The following is a 15,889-nucleotide window of genomic DNA, read 5'->3' as shown; positions in this document are numbered from 1 at the left end:
CACAGCTATTATTTACATGTATTCATAACAGACAATAAATATTCATTATCTATAGAACAGACAAACTTCTTCAGTTTGTAATGGGATTTATTTATTGGTGTTTTTTAATCTGACATTACCTAAATATTAATTTACCCATAATCAAGCAAGAGTTTGCATAAATTATGTGTAAACACCAGACCAGGACTTTTGCACAGTCTAATGATAACTGAATATACGCAAGATACCTCCCGATTCTATTTCTTGTGACAAATTAGCAGCTCCAGGTCACTGCAGGTGTCACTGTTGGGTCTTAGTTTAACTGCAGGCTGGTTATTTTTAGTAGGGTTGGACAATTAATGAGTATAGGAAAAAGATCAATCACTTTGTCGAGTAATCTCTTTTCAGTCATAATGGCCATGAAACACAGAATTTCATCTAAACTTGTAACTTGTATCTCAATCGCAATATCTGTCAGAGTTGTATATTTGAAATTAACTAAAGAATAGGCACATTGTTTCTGCAGTTATGTAACATGGATTCTCCTTTGTACAGTGTTGTATAAAGTACTGGAAAGTCACACTTGAGTAAAAGTACAGGTACCAAAAAATTACTTTGGTAGACGTTCAAGTCACCAACTGAAATGCTACTCAAGTTAGTGTTAAGTGTCTCCTATTTACTGTACTTGTATATCGAGCAATCTACAATTAAATGTGTTCAAGTAATGAAACAAAAGCACAAGTAAATGTTAACAACCAAAGGCCGTCAGAATTTTCAACATTTCACTGTTGCTCACATCAACAGGTTCAGTGTGAACCATTGTTTGCACTTTTGTATTATATGATTAGGCCCAATGACTAATCATCTTCCTGACTTTGTTGCAGTCATCGGTCATCTCTGGTAAAAACATCAAAGTTCCTTTAATTTTTTTTTGTAACAAGTAACAATACTGGGCTGGATCTACTAAGATCCCATTTTGTTTGTACTAATTTGCATGCACAATCTAGAATTTTGCATGTAGGGCTGAACCGCCATTTGCGGATGATTTACTAAGATTGCTTGCGCAAATGACAACAGATGCAAAGTCTTGGAGACCGCCTTATTTAAATGAGGATTTTGCGTGTGCTACTGGAGACAATATGCTGTAAAAACTGCGCCAGCACTAATGGGAACAGTGCGCTGAATGATACAGATGCACGGAAATGTAAAGCTGGAGGAATTTTGTCATAGAAGGTATGGCATGACTCATTCATTCATGTATTTTTCATTTTAAAGGTGGGGGCAGCAGGATTGGATTGACTGTCAGGCGCACATTATTTTGTTACACTGTAGCCTAATGTAGGTGCGTATTTTTAATCACAACCATCAGTTATGGAAAAGAGTCCCGTAAAATAAGTGTGTGTGTGTGTGTGTGTGTGTGTGTGTGTGTGGGGGGGGGGGGGGTCACTCCAAAAATGTTCACACAAGGGTGAAAAAAACGTTCTCTGCATCTCATTTAATCATTTTGATGTCTCCAAACCTCAGCCATGAGTGCGCAATTACACATCCAAACCATTTGCACCTCCTTTAAAGACGTGTTAAATATAGACGCAGTTTCCATGAGCAAAATTGCTTTTGAGTTTGATAAATCCCTTTGCATGTGCTAAATTAATATATTTACATTTTTCCCTTCCACCACACACACAATTGCGTGTAAACGCCCCATTTTGCATATTCATCGTGGCAAATGTACTAACTGGATGCAGACGCGCTATTTTGCACCTTTGAAAGACGCAACCCTTACTGCACACTGTTCATAAATCAATTAGTACATTTTTTTTCGCAAGTGCAATGAGTTGGCACACATTTTAATACACGCAAACCTTTAGTAGATCCGGCCCACTGTGTACTAAAAATGTATAGGAGTAGAAGCATGCGATTGAGTTAGGAAATGTAGTGAAATAAAAGTGAAAGTAAACAGGACTAAAAAATACTCAGTAAAGTATAAATTCCCCCAAACAATACTTGAGTAGTCAAGTATTATTACTTCAACAATACTATGCCTTTATAGTTACATCCTCTTACCATTGATTTTTCAGGTATCGGCTTCGTAGGCCTAGAGTATATACACTGCAGCATTATAATGATTACACAACTTCATTTTGTGATGAAAACATTTATTCAACACACATAAACATCCACATTATTAAAAAAAATTCAGACAGACTGTAATTCTCAAATAAATTATTTAAATGCCAGACAGGAGGCAAATCACAATATCAACCTAAGGCATGTATATTCCAGTTTAGGCTATCACTGTGCTGTCGCTTCATCACACCAGTTCAGAAGACAGGAAAAGAGCATTATTGTATGAGGTCCCTATAGGACAAAAGTTCCATAACACTTTTTCTTTAGTTTTTTCTCTTTCTGATCTCCAGTGTATCTGCTCTGCTGGTTTCAACACCAGGCACACAGAGTATTATTTTCTTATTTTTTCAAGTAAGACTACAAGCAGTCACAGTTCATTTTAAGGCAGTGCAGTTATTGGGCTCAGTTTGAACTGGTGGTGGACAGGGGACTGCAGGCAAGAGGTAGGGAGGGTGAACACAGGTGGCTCAAAGTTTTTGGTGTTAAAGGTGGTGGCGAAGTCGTTGGCAAAAAAGGAGGCTGACTCCGGGACGCAGGGTGTAGCTGGTTCAGGTGTGGCTGCATGAGCTGGGGCTGTAGAGAGGACCTCTGACTCAAACTGCAGCAGCTGACCCATGAAGCTGAAGTTGGGGGAGATGACTGCCCGACGCTGCTTGATGATGTCGAAGGCGGCATCTAGTCGCAGCTGCTGCGTCTTCATGATGTACGCCATGCAGATTGTAGGGGAACGCGAGATGCCTGCCTCACAATGGACCAGGACCTTTCCCCCTGATTGCTTCACATGATCTGAAATGAGAAGATGAAGCCAATATTATTGATTAGTAATGAAATGGAACAGGCTTAATTAATTACATCATTTTTCTAGAATTTTAACATCAGTTTAGTCAAGTAGTAGAGAGATAATAATGAAGCCTAAAGGATTTTTAAAACAATCAATAACACTATAAGAAAAAAATCACATTGTTTGTTTTTTATATGATTTTTTTCAAACTTTTTCAATCCTAAAAGAAAAAATGAGATTTTTTTCTAATGTGATGTTATTGATTGTTTTAAAAATCCCTTAGGCTTCATTATTATCTCTCTACTACTTGACTAAACTGACGTTAAAATTCTAAAAATAATATCACATTTTAATGGTTTAATCATTGCCAACTCTTTGCACCTACTCAGTACTTAAAGTGCACACACGTCAGCACTTGTATTTCTTTGTACTGGTGTCTCACATGCACACATAGCAGTACACATGGACAAACAGGAACATTAACCTTGTCCGCATCGTACACCTCATTTGTGGAATCATTAATGTACATCCTATTCTGGTTTCATTTTCACAGAGACATTTGGGGGTTTTATCTGAGTCACAAAGCACAGCTGTACATGAGATGTTCATTCTCCTACACTGCTGTGGGGGCGCTGGGTGCTACTGTAGAGTTCACTGTGGTGCATAGATGTATGCGTTAATTTAGAGCTGCAGCACTCCTACACACTTATCTGAATCTGTTCAGCACAATAATCTCTATTCTCTTATCTGTATAAGTGTCGCTCACATCACATTTTGAAATTGCTTGTAATTTGTAGAGCTACCGCAAACACCTACATGTCTCTTTTTCTGTCTGCTTGTGTAAGTTTGGTCTACCAACAGACACAGACTTCAACAAAGCCACTGCAGACACCTACACATTCCTCTCTCGCAATTAAATTGCAATATCAAGGGCCACTTCTATGTGGTCCTAAGGGCTGTAGCAGAACAATGTTGATTTCTGACAGCTCTGATTCTCAATAAACGGTATGAATGAATCATGAACATCCCATCTGGAGTGGAGGATGCAATGAGGGAGAAAAGATGGGCAAGAAAAAGTACTAACAGCAGCGTTGGGGGTGTTAATGATCATGCTATCTAGCTGGAGACTTTGGCAGCTGTTTGCATCCAGGTGGTTGTAACATTCATTACATCCCCCCACAGTGTGTATCCCTCTTCAGGTTATGGGGTTTTCAGATTCAGATTTTTTGATGAACCAGTTGTGGCAAGACAAGGATTTGTGTTGCACCACATTTCTAATCACCTAGAGTGGTCGATGATTTTTGGAGGTTGTCCCTGAATGTAGGTTAAACCTGCCACGGGAAGTATTAACTGTCTTATATAACAGCCTGCTTGCAGAGAGACACCTCTAATGTAGGCTGCATCCCCAAACAATGCACAATACCAATGATAGCTGCCACCCACCACTGGTCAGCCAAGCTGCTTGCTGGTGAGGTTTGTCCTTGGTTATGCTGGACTATAAATAGACAGCACGCTGTGTACATATATTGCCAGTGCTATTATCGAGCACTTCTTCCCTCTAAAACAGTCTCTCTTCCACATTCACTGCCCTGCTGCCTCTGAGTCTATCAGTACTTCCCACCTGCAAGCAACCAACAACCACTGTCTAATTCTGTGTCAGTCATCTGGATTTTATCCTCCCCCAACCATCATAAACAACCATGTGTGTTTGTGTCAGTAAGCCCCCAACCTCCCCGCCCAGCGATTACTAAATACAGACAGCTCACCCACTTTTCACACTGGCTGGCCACACCCAGCAGAGTAAGCCATTGAGATTAAGCCTTGGAGGCAATGACGGCATGGTTAAGATGGGAGGAGGAGGGTGTGGGGAGAGGAAGGTCGGAGAGGGGAAGTGAGCAAATCCTGAATGAAAGCAGACTGGCTGGATATGTTGGCAGGGGATTGAAAGCAGCCGATCAAGTTAAACTGATTACAGCTGGGTCTCTTTTAGCCCTCTATTTGTGAATGGCAGCAGGTGAGAGACTGTGATAAGTGAGGGCTTATTCAAAGACCAAGGAACTATTGCAAAAATAAACACACCAATTTGAGCATCTTCATCACCATTACCTTACTCAGCTTGTATATTTGTGACACTCCTAACAGTGAAGTTGCACCAAAAATATACAGGTGCTAATGCTGATCGTATTCCGGGAAAAGGCTCACTCTGTGTATTTATTTTCTTACCCAGCTAGTTTGGATATTCTGGGCACTGGACTGGATGAATCACCTTCTTCATAAGATAAGAATACTGAAAAAACCCTGCTGTGGCAACTACAAATTTAGACCTCTGAATGAAATCTCAGTCATCCAAAAATAACATTCAAGAGTTGATCCCAATGGCTTCAATTCTGACTTGGAGCAGTTGCGGGCATTATTTTCTATCCTCTCAACTCACCAATAAATTGTATGGCCTCCTGGAAGTGCGAGCTGATGTCGGCCATGTGGCTGTCCTCCACTGGGATCCACTTGTAGTCATAGTGGCCCTTTGCTGGCTGCAGGTCCCTGCGTGACACATTAAGCAAGGCTGTGATGTGAAGGTCGCTGAGATAGTCCTGTCTGGAGGCGTGGTAGGCACTACCGAGGTAGAGGAAAGGCAGGATCTCGACAGGTTTACCCTGAAAAAAGACAAAACAGACATGTAAACAAACTAGATAAGGATTATGCAATGTCAATTCACGCCTCACTGTCAAGATAAACTCCAATCTTATTTTCACAGATCTACCTTAATCCACCCAAGACAAAGCATTAGTTTTATCTGCTGACAAAATACACATGCTTCAAATTGAAAGGATGGATTTCTCCTCATAGATTCCCATATTAAAGGATGGTCTTTCCCCTATTTCCCATGTGTTCTGTTGGAGATAGAGGAAAGGTCAGAGATGAAAGTGTGTGTTTTTCTCCAGGACTTTTGCTGTCAACTGGGCAGCAGCGAGTGGCCTCTTTCTTTTTGAACCAAGTACAAAGGTGGAGGGTGAACGGTGAAGGTCAGATAATATCATATATTTAGAAAATGCAAGGGTGGGCTGATGCCAGATATAAAACGCTCTGATGTCAGCAGGGGAGTGTTGATGTTTTTCCCCTGTGGATAAGGTTAAAAATACACACTTGCTGTAGATGTGCGCCCTTTGTCAGGGATATAGGTGTTGTACTGTGAGGGTGTTTCCATACCTGATCATAATCTGGTTTGTGGTGAGAGAGCTTCTCATTGTGGCTGCTGACTCGTTTCTCAGTTTCAGTTCCGTTCTGGTCGATGGTTTTCACCTCAGTGCAAAGTTCAGGGTATTGAGAGTGGAAGTTCTCATATCCGCCTGAAAGAAGTGGGGGAGACCATGAACACTACTGTGATAAATAAAGAATAATCCTACAGCCTACCTCCCGGTACATTCACACGGATCTTGCGAAATGGCAGCGTTTATGAAACGGTTTAAGCATCAGATTATAGCATTTATAACCTGACTATAAAAGCGTAATTAATTACAGGAGCCCTCAGATGAAGGACCGGTAATCCTTTTAGGCCAACATCCTGAGGACTCAGAGGTGACAGACGGAAGTGGATGCGTATCAACACATTATCACGACTCCAAGGAATTACCTCTGACAAAAAAAAAAAAAAAAAAAAAAAAAAAAAAAAAAAAAAAAAAAAAAAAAATCATACGGGGATTCATATATATTTTCAACTCCTATCTTGTTCTTCTCTCTTTTGTCACTATATAAATCGTTGCACTATACGAATTTCTCCCGCACTGACTCATCCGCTCCGTTGACGCACGCAGGACATTTATCTCTCCAAGAAGTGAAAGAAAAATGTGGTCTGCTCTCAACTCAGGCAGGAAGGATAATAAAGGATATATGATTTGGCCGTAACAGTATCAGGAATACTATAATAGAACAAAATCAGATTATCCATATTGTAACAAATGAAAAAATACGCACGGAAGGCCTGATCAAAGTGGAGGTTTCTTTATTATGACTGACACAGATATTATTTATTAAGTATTGATATCAGTTTTCATCTGGGAATAATAAAAGACAAACTACTGTTGTAAGAATTTTCATTGTTTTTATGATATATTTCACCATATTTTGATCTAATCTAATCCTTTGCGTAAAAGTTTTGAGGCAAGGATAGTCTTTTTTTTAAAATAAGGATTCGTGTATTTTCTTCCCATTTCTGACCTAAAACAATTTAAATCCTCAAAGTACTCACCTTTAAGGAAACAGATGTTCGCCCCGCTCGTCAGGTGAGATAGAGTGTTTATTACTATTTGTGCTACACTGTCCTTCTTCAGTTTTTGCCAGTGGGACGTCCGGTCATCCAGAGCTACGATCGCCGATATGCTCCCCTCCCGCAGCCGAAACAGTGCTCTCTCATCCGGTATGACAAACTGCAGAGGCACCGGTCCTCCCCGGGACCTCCGAACCACCACGGAGTTGAGATTGACGTTGACAGAACCTTTAATATTGGAGTTCGTGAAAGAGAAATAAGGTCGACAATCCACAATAAGGCAGCTTCCACACTCCTTCCTGATGATTTTCCGCAGACGCCGGCAGTCTATGCTGGAGACTTTCATTTTGGACGCCTAGGAATTATTATTATTGCCTAAAGAATCAAACTGGTTCAGTCCTATAAAAGGAACGGAAACGGACGAACGAGAAGTCCCATGCGCTTCTGTGCCTACATTTCCTCCAAGGGGATTCCGGCCGATCAGTTTTAAGTGAATGGAACCTCCGGCGCATGACGTCACGAACCATATATGGACAGTGGCAAGGCGTGATCGCAGTAAAGATACCCGCCCACAAATATGACTGGACTGTGACTCCGCCCCACCCTCGGTCTCTGTAAGTAAAAACCTCCCCACCAGCGCGTCTGTGTGCTCTCATCAGCTATTACTCACGACGTGTCCTGAGCTCCTACACCTGCTCTTTCATTTTCAGGTTCCATTTCGTGTTCAGTGGCCATTTGAGTACATTCAAAATACCCAAAGAGCGATGAATGCAGCTGAATGGAAAAATGATTACAATAGCACCAATATACCCTTAATCCTCATGGAACAATCTTAGACTATTATACTAAAAAAGCCTCTTAACATTTTTGAACAGACCTACACAGCCTACACCAGTGGTTCCCAACCTTGTTTGGCTCATGACCCCATTTTAACATCACAAATTTCTGGTGACCCCAGACATTCAAAACAGAGACTTTTTTGTTTTTTTTTGCTAAAATTAATTTGTTTTTGATCATGTAATAGTTTGCTATACTATGTTGCAAATAGACAACATTTAGTCCAGGGGTGTCAAACTCATTGTAGTTCATCGGCCACATTCAGCCCAATTTGATCTCAAGTGGGCTGGACCAATAAAATAATAACAGTGAAAAAAGAAAAATTATATTATAATCAGGTTTACATCAACAAAGTTTCCTTAAAAATCTGAATAACATAAACAACTTGAATTGTCTTAAGAAAAGCAAGTGCAAGTTTAACAATATTATGCCTCGGTTTATCAGTTTATCCTTTACACACGTGCATTACAATCACATAAAATATTTAGTAACAGGCAGAATATGGTAAAATTGCATTTACTTTTCTTAAGACATTTCCATTTGTTCAGGTTATTCACATTTTTTTTCAAAGTATAGTTTGGTAATGTAAACATTTTCATGTATTTTTACTTTTTTACACCAAAAAAACCAAAGAGAAAACTTGGGGTTGTCATAGGTTATTATGATAATATTTTACTGGTTCTGACACGCTTGAAATCTAACTGTATAACTGTAACTGTAATTGGACTGTATGAGTCTGTATGTGGAACCTGAATTAAAATAATTTTGACACCATTGCTTGTTAATATCCTCAGTGTAATTTTTGCATTTCACAAATTCATCCCGCATGCCGGATTGGACCCTTTGGCGGGCCGGATTTGGCCCCCGGGCCGCATGTTTGACATCTGGGATTTAGTCTATATAATGTATATTATTCTGGACGGAGGCAGAAAAGCCAGGTGTAGATTACTGCACAAAGTGAGAATTTTATTTTCCTTAATCAGGATATGTACATTCAGTCCTGTTTGGATTTACAAGGCTGGAAATTAATAATGAACAAACAATAACTCAAACTATGAATAATGAAAGACAATAATGAAAGAGCTGCAGCATCTGAAACTGACCACAATGAACATTTGTAAGATAAAGAGTACCATAGTGCTTCAATTTCAGCCTCACAGTTTGTCATGGCTTTTATGTATTGTGATTGTCTCTCTAAACTCACCATATATTTTTTATTAGTAAGTTTTTTTTTTTTTTTTTTACATTTTTATTAATTACTAAAAATTTCAGGTGACCCCATTTGAATTCCAGGCGACCCTGTGTGGGGTCCCGACCCCAAGGTTGAAAAACACTGGCCTACACAATGACATATTCCCAAAATGTCATGAAACTGATGTCAAAGTGTTGTTTTTCACGACCACACATCTCGTATTATAAGATGACAATTGACTTATAGTGAATCCTTCAATTTCTTCTGACCCGGTAGTGGACACAGTTTCATTGTTTATTGTCTGTGTGTTTGTTGGTGCTGCAGCTGCGTGGAATTCCCATTACCGCAATGCACTTTGCGACAAAATTTCGAAAAGGCCCGAGTGACGTATCAGTTTGGTATGTAAACAAAAGGACTGCTTGTGATGGAGTCAGCTTCGAAGTTGTTGACTGTGAGGGAAGAGATTTAGCTGCGTAAGCACGGAAAAACTAATGGATTAGTGATAATTAGGCTGTCACTGGGGTTTTACAAATTTGAAGAAAAATTAGTGATGAAAGTCATACGCTACTTTAAATATATTCTTTAAAAACCCCTTTTGGTTTCGCTTTGTAAAACATGATACATTGCTGTAGATAGACTATACACAACAATATGAGCTCAATATTAAAAATTTACAGATAAACAACACCTTTAAGAAGCAGCACAATGAGTCCAAAAACATCTATATAGATCATTTTGATGTTGGTAAATGGTGATGACATATTTTGTGGGCGGGCCCTAACTGGTCGCAGAAAGTGACAGTTGTGGAGTCAACAGTACATGGAAGCCAAATGTTAGGAATGCGAAAATCAGGAGGAAAAAAAGAGTAATGGAAGATACAGAGGCCTTCTCTGATTGTTTTAATGGTTTGTTAATGAGAGACAAGGTGTCTTCCAGAGATAAGTTGACCATTAGCAGCAGGATGAGGTTTCTAGATCTATCCTCACTGTCAGCTCAGTGGGTCACATAGACAACAAAATGGCCGAAGCTACAGTGGCCAGACATCTGTTTATATCTTGTTGAAAAACCCAGAGTTTACACCAAAGAAAAGCTCAAGGCATACAAATCCCTCAATGCCTATAACTTTGCACTTTGCGGTCATGTCCAGGATATTGAATACCAAGATTTGTGTGATGGTTTTTGTGTGTTGAGGACCGACGCGCTGCCTAGTCAGCAACAAGGACATAAAACTCAGTTTTACAAGACGTGGGTGATCATCGACAAGTCAACCAACTATATACTGACAGCCAACTGCACTTGCATGGCTGGGTAAGTGTTGTTTAATGTACAGTCTGTACGTTTAATGGCTTCAACCATAAGCGTCTATGGTTTTTCTCAAATGGCATCTTCAGCAACGATATTTGGTAAAAGTGAAGGTTGCTTTTTTAGGATTTGTATTCTGACAACCTCTAGCACAACAAGAAATTTTTCCTCCTCTTTTCTCTCTATTCTCTCTGTTCTCTTAATTTACCTCCTTTGATATACAGTGTTTTTCTGCCACCAGATTGCGTGTGCGATGTAGACCATGAGGTCGACTCCAAACTGGTCTAAATGATATTAAAATGCTCACAGTAATGATACTTATTTTAGGTTCATTTTTCTAATATTTCTTAGGTAGGTTTCTTTTGGTTTTGAGACCTCTGGTTCTGTCATATTTACTCTGCTGGTCTCACACTGCACGTAGACACAAACACACATAACTGCTGAGATGTTGCTTAGTGTTACAGGAAATGAAAACTCACACACAAAACACAACCCCATCACCAAGGATTAACTTTTCCATGACAGAAAAAGAAAATGAAAAATATTACCACATGTTCACACATAAGCTCATCAATAAATAGGCCAGCCAAATCCCCCAAAGGTGATTTTGTTGTTGTTGTTACACCCACGTACTTCTGTTTTCCATTTAATAAGCCTTTCTAGTACTGTGAAGAGCTGAGCTGACAAAAGCCACCTCTAACTTCCACTTACTCCCATGTATAGCCCAGTGAACCAGATTAGTATCCCTTACTGTATAATCCTAATCTTCCAAATTAATTAACTGGTTTTAACGTCACACTGCACATGACATGCAATCAATCCTAAGACACAGCTCAAGACTGTGTTAGTGTTTGTTCGTGTGTGTTATCCTTTGACTGCATCTGAAACCATTTTCAGTTTTTGCCATTGTAGGAGATCACAACCACGTGCACATTTATTGTTTTCATGATATACAACTTCCTGCTTAGAATTTACTGCAAGCTCACAGAATAAGTCCTGCTTAAAATGTAAACATGGTGGGATTAATTCATTTCAATACATTAAATTCCTCTATGGAGAAATTCATCCAACAAATATGCATTAAGTCATGTTGTATTTGATGCCGTAGACATTGGAATTATAACAAAAGAGCAGCAAATGGACTGAGAGTGAAGTAGGTAGGTAGATAGATAGATAGATAGATAGATAGATAGATAGATAGATAGATAGATAGATAGATAGATAGATAGATAGATAGATAGATAGATAGATAGATAGATAGATAGATAGATAGATAGATAGATAGATAGATAGAAGGCCAAATACCAAGAGTCAACTGACATTTCATTTTTTATGTTTTATTTTATTTTATATTTTTTGAATGGGAGGCTGATTAGAAAAAGACAGAAGAGAAAGAACAGAAGAAGAACAGATTGATTGATTTTTAACAATCAGAAGTGGGTGTTAAGTTACTAAGCTTGAACCCCTGTGATAAATGACATGGTTAGGGTTGGTGGAGACATGCCTGGATGGAGGCGGAGGATTAGAGGGACAGCAGGCAGCGTGCCATATGGTCCAGTCTAATCTGGGCTTGTGACATCATGGCTGATGAGCGGGGAGGCCCACCATCCGGTTCTGAGCCTTCATTTCATTATGGGGTTTGTTAATGTCAGTGGTAAATAACAACAAAGGACCCAGATGAGCCAGATCCACATGATGTGTTTTCTATTGACTGCCATGGCTGTTCACTCCACCTCTAACTGTGGCTTTTTCTTTCCGTGCACTCCTTTCCTCTTCCGTGTCCTCCCCTCACCCCTTTCATCCTACTATGGCTAAGCTCATACATATCTGTCTAACAGGATTGCTTTAGTTTATTAGTGTCTCTGTGTATGCTTAATATGTTTAGGAAGTGGGCAGGTTTTAAACCAGTTGCAATCCTGCTAACCCAGACCTCTGTAGGTGGCTATTAGGACTCTGTGACCATGTCTACAACAATATTTACACACAGCCGGTCATATGTGGGCAAGTGTTGTCAGGTCACATGCACCAGGGGTCACCTTCAATTTCTGGTATTATTTTTTTCTATGCACTTGGCAAAAAAAAGTCACACCAAAGAAAATATGTGAAATACGACTATAATATAATACTATTTCTCTATTAGACTGTTCTATTGTGTGGAGAGGAAAATACTAGTTTGCCTGCCAATCTCTGCCGCCACTATTGTATCAGTTCCAGGAAAGTCTATGTCCTCCTACAATAATCCCATATCCTAACTGACTAAGGTCACAGTTATTCTTTGTTTATTGCATCTTAACAAGTTTGTAAAATGTGAATCATCACTTGTATATAATGCCCACATCATTTTCAATTACTATCCATGCTAGAAAGTCATCCTGAAAGAGGCATCTGAATGAAAACATTTTCTTCCTTCGAAACATTTTTCATTCTCCACCAAAGAGCATGGTCATTACACTGGTTTAAACTGCTGTTTTGTTTTGGGTTTTTTTGTATGTTTTCTTATTTCCTCATTTAACTGGAATGTATCATTGATCACCAATTTGGTATGTAATGATTTCACCTATTTCACAATGTCATGGTCGGTTGTTGCCAGTTTTTCTATTGGTCAAGTGTTGTTCATCCTAAAGCCAAATCAGGCAAACAAAGAAGAAAAGATGTTTAGATGTCTGATGATGAGTCTGTCTAAATTTAGCACCCATGTTCTTTGTCAGGCAGGCACCAATTTTCCTTAAACCCCTGTTAATGTTTCACAAATACAAAAGGCTGGTTCTAACAGGTGTTTTTTTATGTTACTGAGGTTTTACAAATGAGAAATCACTATCTCTGTCTCTCCTACACTAGATTTGTGTCTCTTCTTTCTCTGGTTCATTGCTGTCTTCCACTGAGGTAGACATTTAATGGCTGTACTTGGAGTCAAAAAATATAAAATGAAATCATGCTTGTGTTATGCAAAATAAAACGTCCAGACATTTATGAGTGCATTTCAATATGGAATAATAAAAAGCTTTTTATACATGTTAGATATTGTATTTGTTGCCTAAAGAGTCTTTGTTATCTGTTAACAACAATAACTGCATTAGTATGGTATGTGAGTGCGTCAAATAGCTTCCTGTTCAGAATGTCCCTTTTTCATGTAATTTATAAAAAGAAGCGAAACACAATAGGCCGCCTTCACTGGGACGTATGCCCCCCTCGCCGTCCCTCCCTGCTCAGCTGCACAGGTGCTTCCTGGTTTGCTGATGAAGCCTCCAGATCGTGATGCTGTTTCCTAATAAGGCACACATTACTCATCTGGATCACTTCAGCTGACCACTGAGTACAGCGCACTGGAATTCCTCTCGTGCATCAGAAATGACGGTAACAAAAGCAAGTTTTGTTCCTTTTCGTTTTCTCTCTAACTGAAGTGAAAAAAACATTTTTACAAAGACTTAGGGCACTGATTGGAATAACTGTGTGATAACATATTAAGGAAATGGACATTGGAGTGTTGTTGGTATATAAGATCAACAGGATTTTCATAATAACATAAGATCCTTAACTTTAGCTTCTTTACTGAAGACATATTTATATGTTTTAATTTTAGCATTTTAATTTTTGTCCTTGTCATTATTCCAAGTGTAGAAACAAAACAAAAAATAATACAACAAATGAAATTCAGAACACATGCTCACTTGTGTGTATATACACACACACACACACACACACACACACACGCACACACACACACACACACACACACACACACACACACACATATATTATTTATATGTGACTATTGTAAATTATTTTTATTGACTGTTGGTAGACAAGGTAAATCTGTAGCAATAAACTTGTGTGTGAAAAGCAAAATGATAATGCCAAGTAAACTATGCAAATACATTTAAATAATGATCATATATTTCAGCAAAAAACATCTCTACATAAGTAAAGTTTATTTATCCTCTTGATACCCAGTAATGCATATATGTTTTCTGTAGGGGACAAGAGTTTCACAGCTTTACTTAAAAAAAAAATATTGCTGTCCACTGAAAAGGACAATCTATAAAAAAGAGATGTATTACAAATCAACATGCCCAAAATACTTCAGAGTAAATAAAAAACCCAGAATACACACTGAAACATCTGTGATCTTGATGGATTTCTCAATAACTCTATTAGTAAGCATTCCCGGGAATGGGAATGGCATGGTGTCACATGCCGGTGCTTGTTTATGTGGTGCCTAATCATAGCCAGAACAACAAACGCCAGAGCTGTGAGTAAGTAACGGCTCCAATCAAATTAAAGCCAATGCGTAAGTCAACCTGTGGGTGACACAGTGAGTATTGAGCAGGGATGGTTAGCATTCCTGAGTACAAGTTATGATATGATGTTTCTGGATGACACATGCTGAACACACACACTCCAACATGTGCACACACAAACCCTTCAAAGACTTGACTCAGATGTCGTTCCACCCACAACTCACAGTCATGTCATGACCTCGAGGCAAATCAAACTATTACTCAAGACAGTCATGTAGGGAGAGAGAAGAGTCAGTGTGTGACTTCCTTTGCTCCCAGTTTTTGTTACCAAAGAAAAGCCGTCTTAGGTCTCTGGATAAAATTTCCATTGCGTAAAAATAGTCGAGGCCTCAGGTGGTGACAAATTCAGCCTGCTATGTTTATGCTGCAGAAGTAATGGTGCTGTGGGAATTTACTCTGGCATTTAGGGCAGTACCACCCAGCTCAGTGATGTAAAAATGTAAAGAAAAACAAATCCACTTGATCATTTGGCCTTGCTGCTGTTGTGTGTCCAGGTGATCCAGAGAAAAACAACTCCTACTAGCACAGTGTTGTATGCCCAAGGGGAGTGCATGGATCAACCCACGTTTATCACATCTCTTAAAATAATACAGGTGTAAATGGGTGACAGTTGCCATTAACAGATGGTAACCAAAGGAAGTGTGAATGTATGCTCCTCATCTGTAACATAGTCATAAGTCTGGATGCCCCATGGTGCAATGTTTCCCTTTAATGATGGGTTTTTAGAATACTTACTTAAACACAACAAAGGTCTGAAAGTGATCATGACACTAAATGATGTAGTCATTTCCTGTTTTGGAAGGCTTATTCAGTCTTCTGCAACAAAAATGAATTGCTTTATTTACAGCACTGAGATCTATTCCACTGAAAGTAAAGCGACAGTGTGAAGCGCTGCTGATGGGTAGTTGTTTTTTTTTTTTGTTCCAAAACAGTACAACGAGGTCATCACTGGTAGAGAATGATTCAACCACTCTGTGCTGTGTGCATGCTATTGTGTTCTGTGTAAAGATTTTTTTGTACATGTTCATTTAAACTGAATAAAGTCAAAATAGATTTAGCTTTGGATTGTCTGTTACAAAAGGGAACACAAAACAAAGGTTCAGCAAGTA

General features: G+C 39.1%; 1 protein-coding gene across 1 annotated transcript; it reads right to left on the bottom strand.

Annotated features, from left to right (window-relative positions):
• Positions 1–2,118: 2,118 nt before the first annotated feature.
• Positions 2,119–7,611, bottom strand: dusp5 (dual specificity phosphatase 5). Its single transcript, XM_030135850.1, has 4 exons — positions 7,134–7,611; positions 6,095–6,234; positions 5,322–5,541; positions 2,119–2,892 (listed from the first exon to the last, which is right to left on the bottom strand). The coding sequence occupies exons 1-4, from the start codon at positions 7,495–7,497 to the stop codon at positions 2,486–2,488; spliced, it is 1,131 nt and encodes a 376-aa protein (XP_029991710.1). The 5' UTR covers positions 7,498–7,611; the 3' UTR covers positions 2,119–2,485.
• Positions 7,612–15,889: the final 8,278 nt, after the last annotated feature.

This window comes from Sphaeramia orbicularis, chromosome 1 (assembly GCF_902148855.1).
Source record: "Sphaeramia orbicularis chromosome 1, fSphaOr1.1, whole genome shotgun sequence".
Classification (NCBI taxonomy): domain Eukaryota; kingdom Metazoa; phylum Chordata; class Actinopteri; order Kurtiformes; family Apogonidae; genus Sphaeramia; species Sphaeramia orbicularis.
The sequence above is the reverse complement of the archived record's forward strand: the minus strand, read 5'-3'. Positions and strand labels throughout refer to the sequence as shown.

Coding starts and splice junctions, on each gene's coding strand:
- dusp5 (XM_030135850.1), bottom strand. CDS start 7,497: ATGAAAGTCTCCAGCATAGACTGCCGGCGTCTGCGGAAAATCATCAGG. Junction 6,235..7,133: donor GAACATCTGTTTCCTTAAAG/GTGAGTACTTTG, acceptor CACTTCTTTCAG/GCGGATATGAGAACTTCCAC. Junction 5,542..6,094: donor ACAAACCAGATTATGATCAG/GTATGGAAACAC, acceptor GTCTTTTTTCAG/GGTAAACCTGTCGAGATCCT.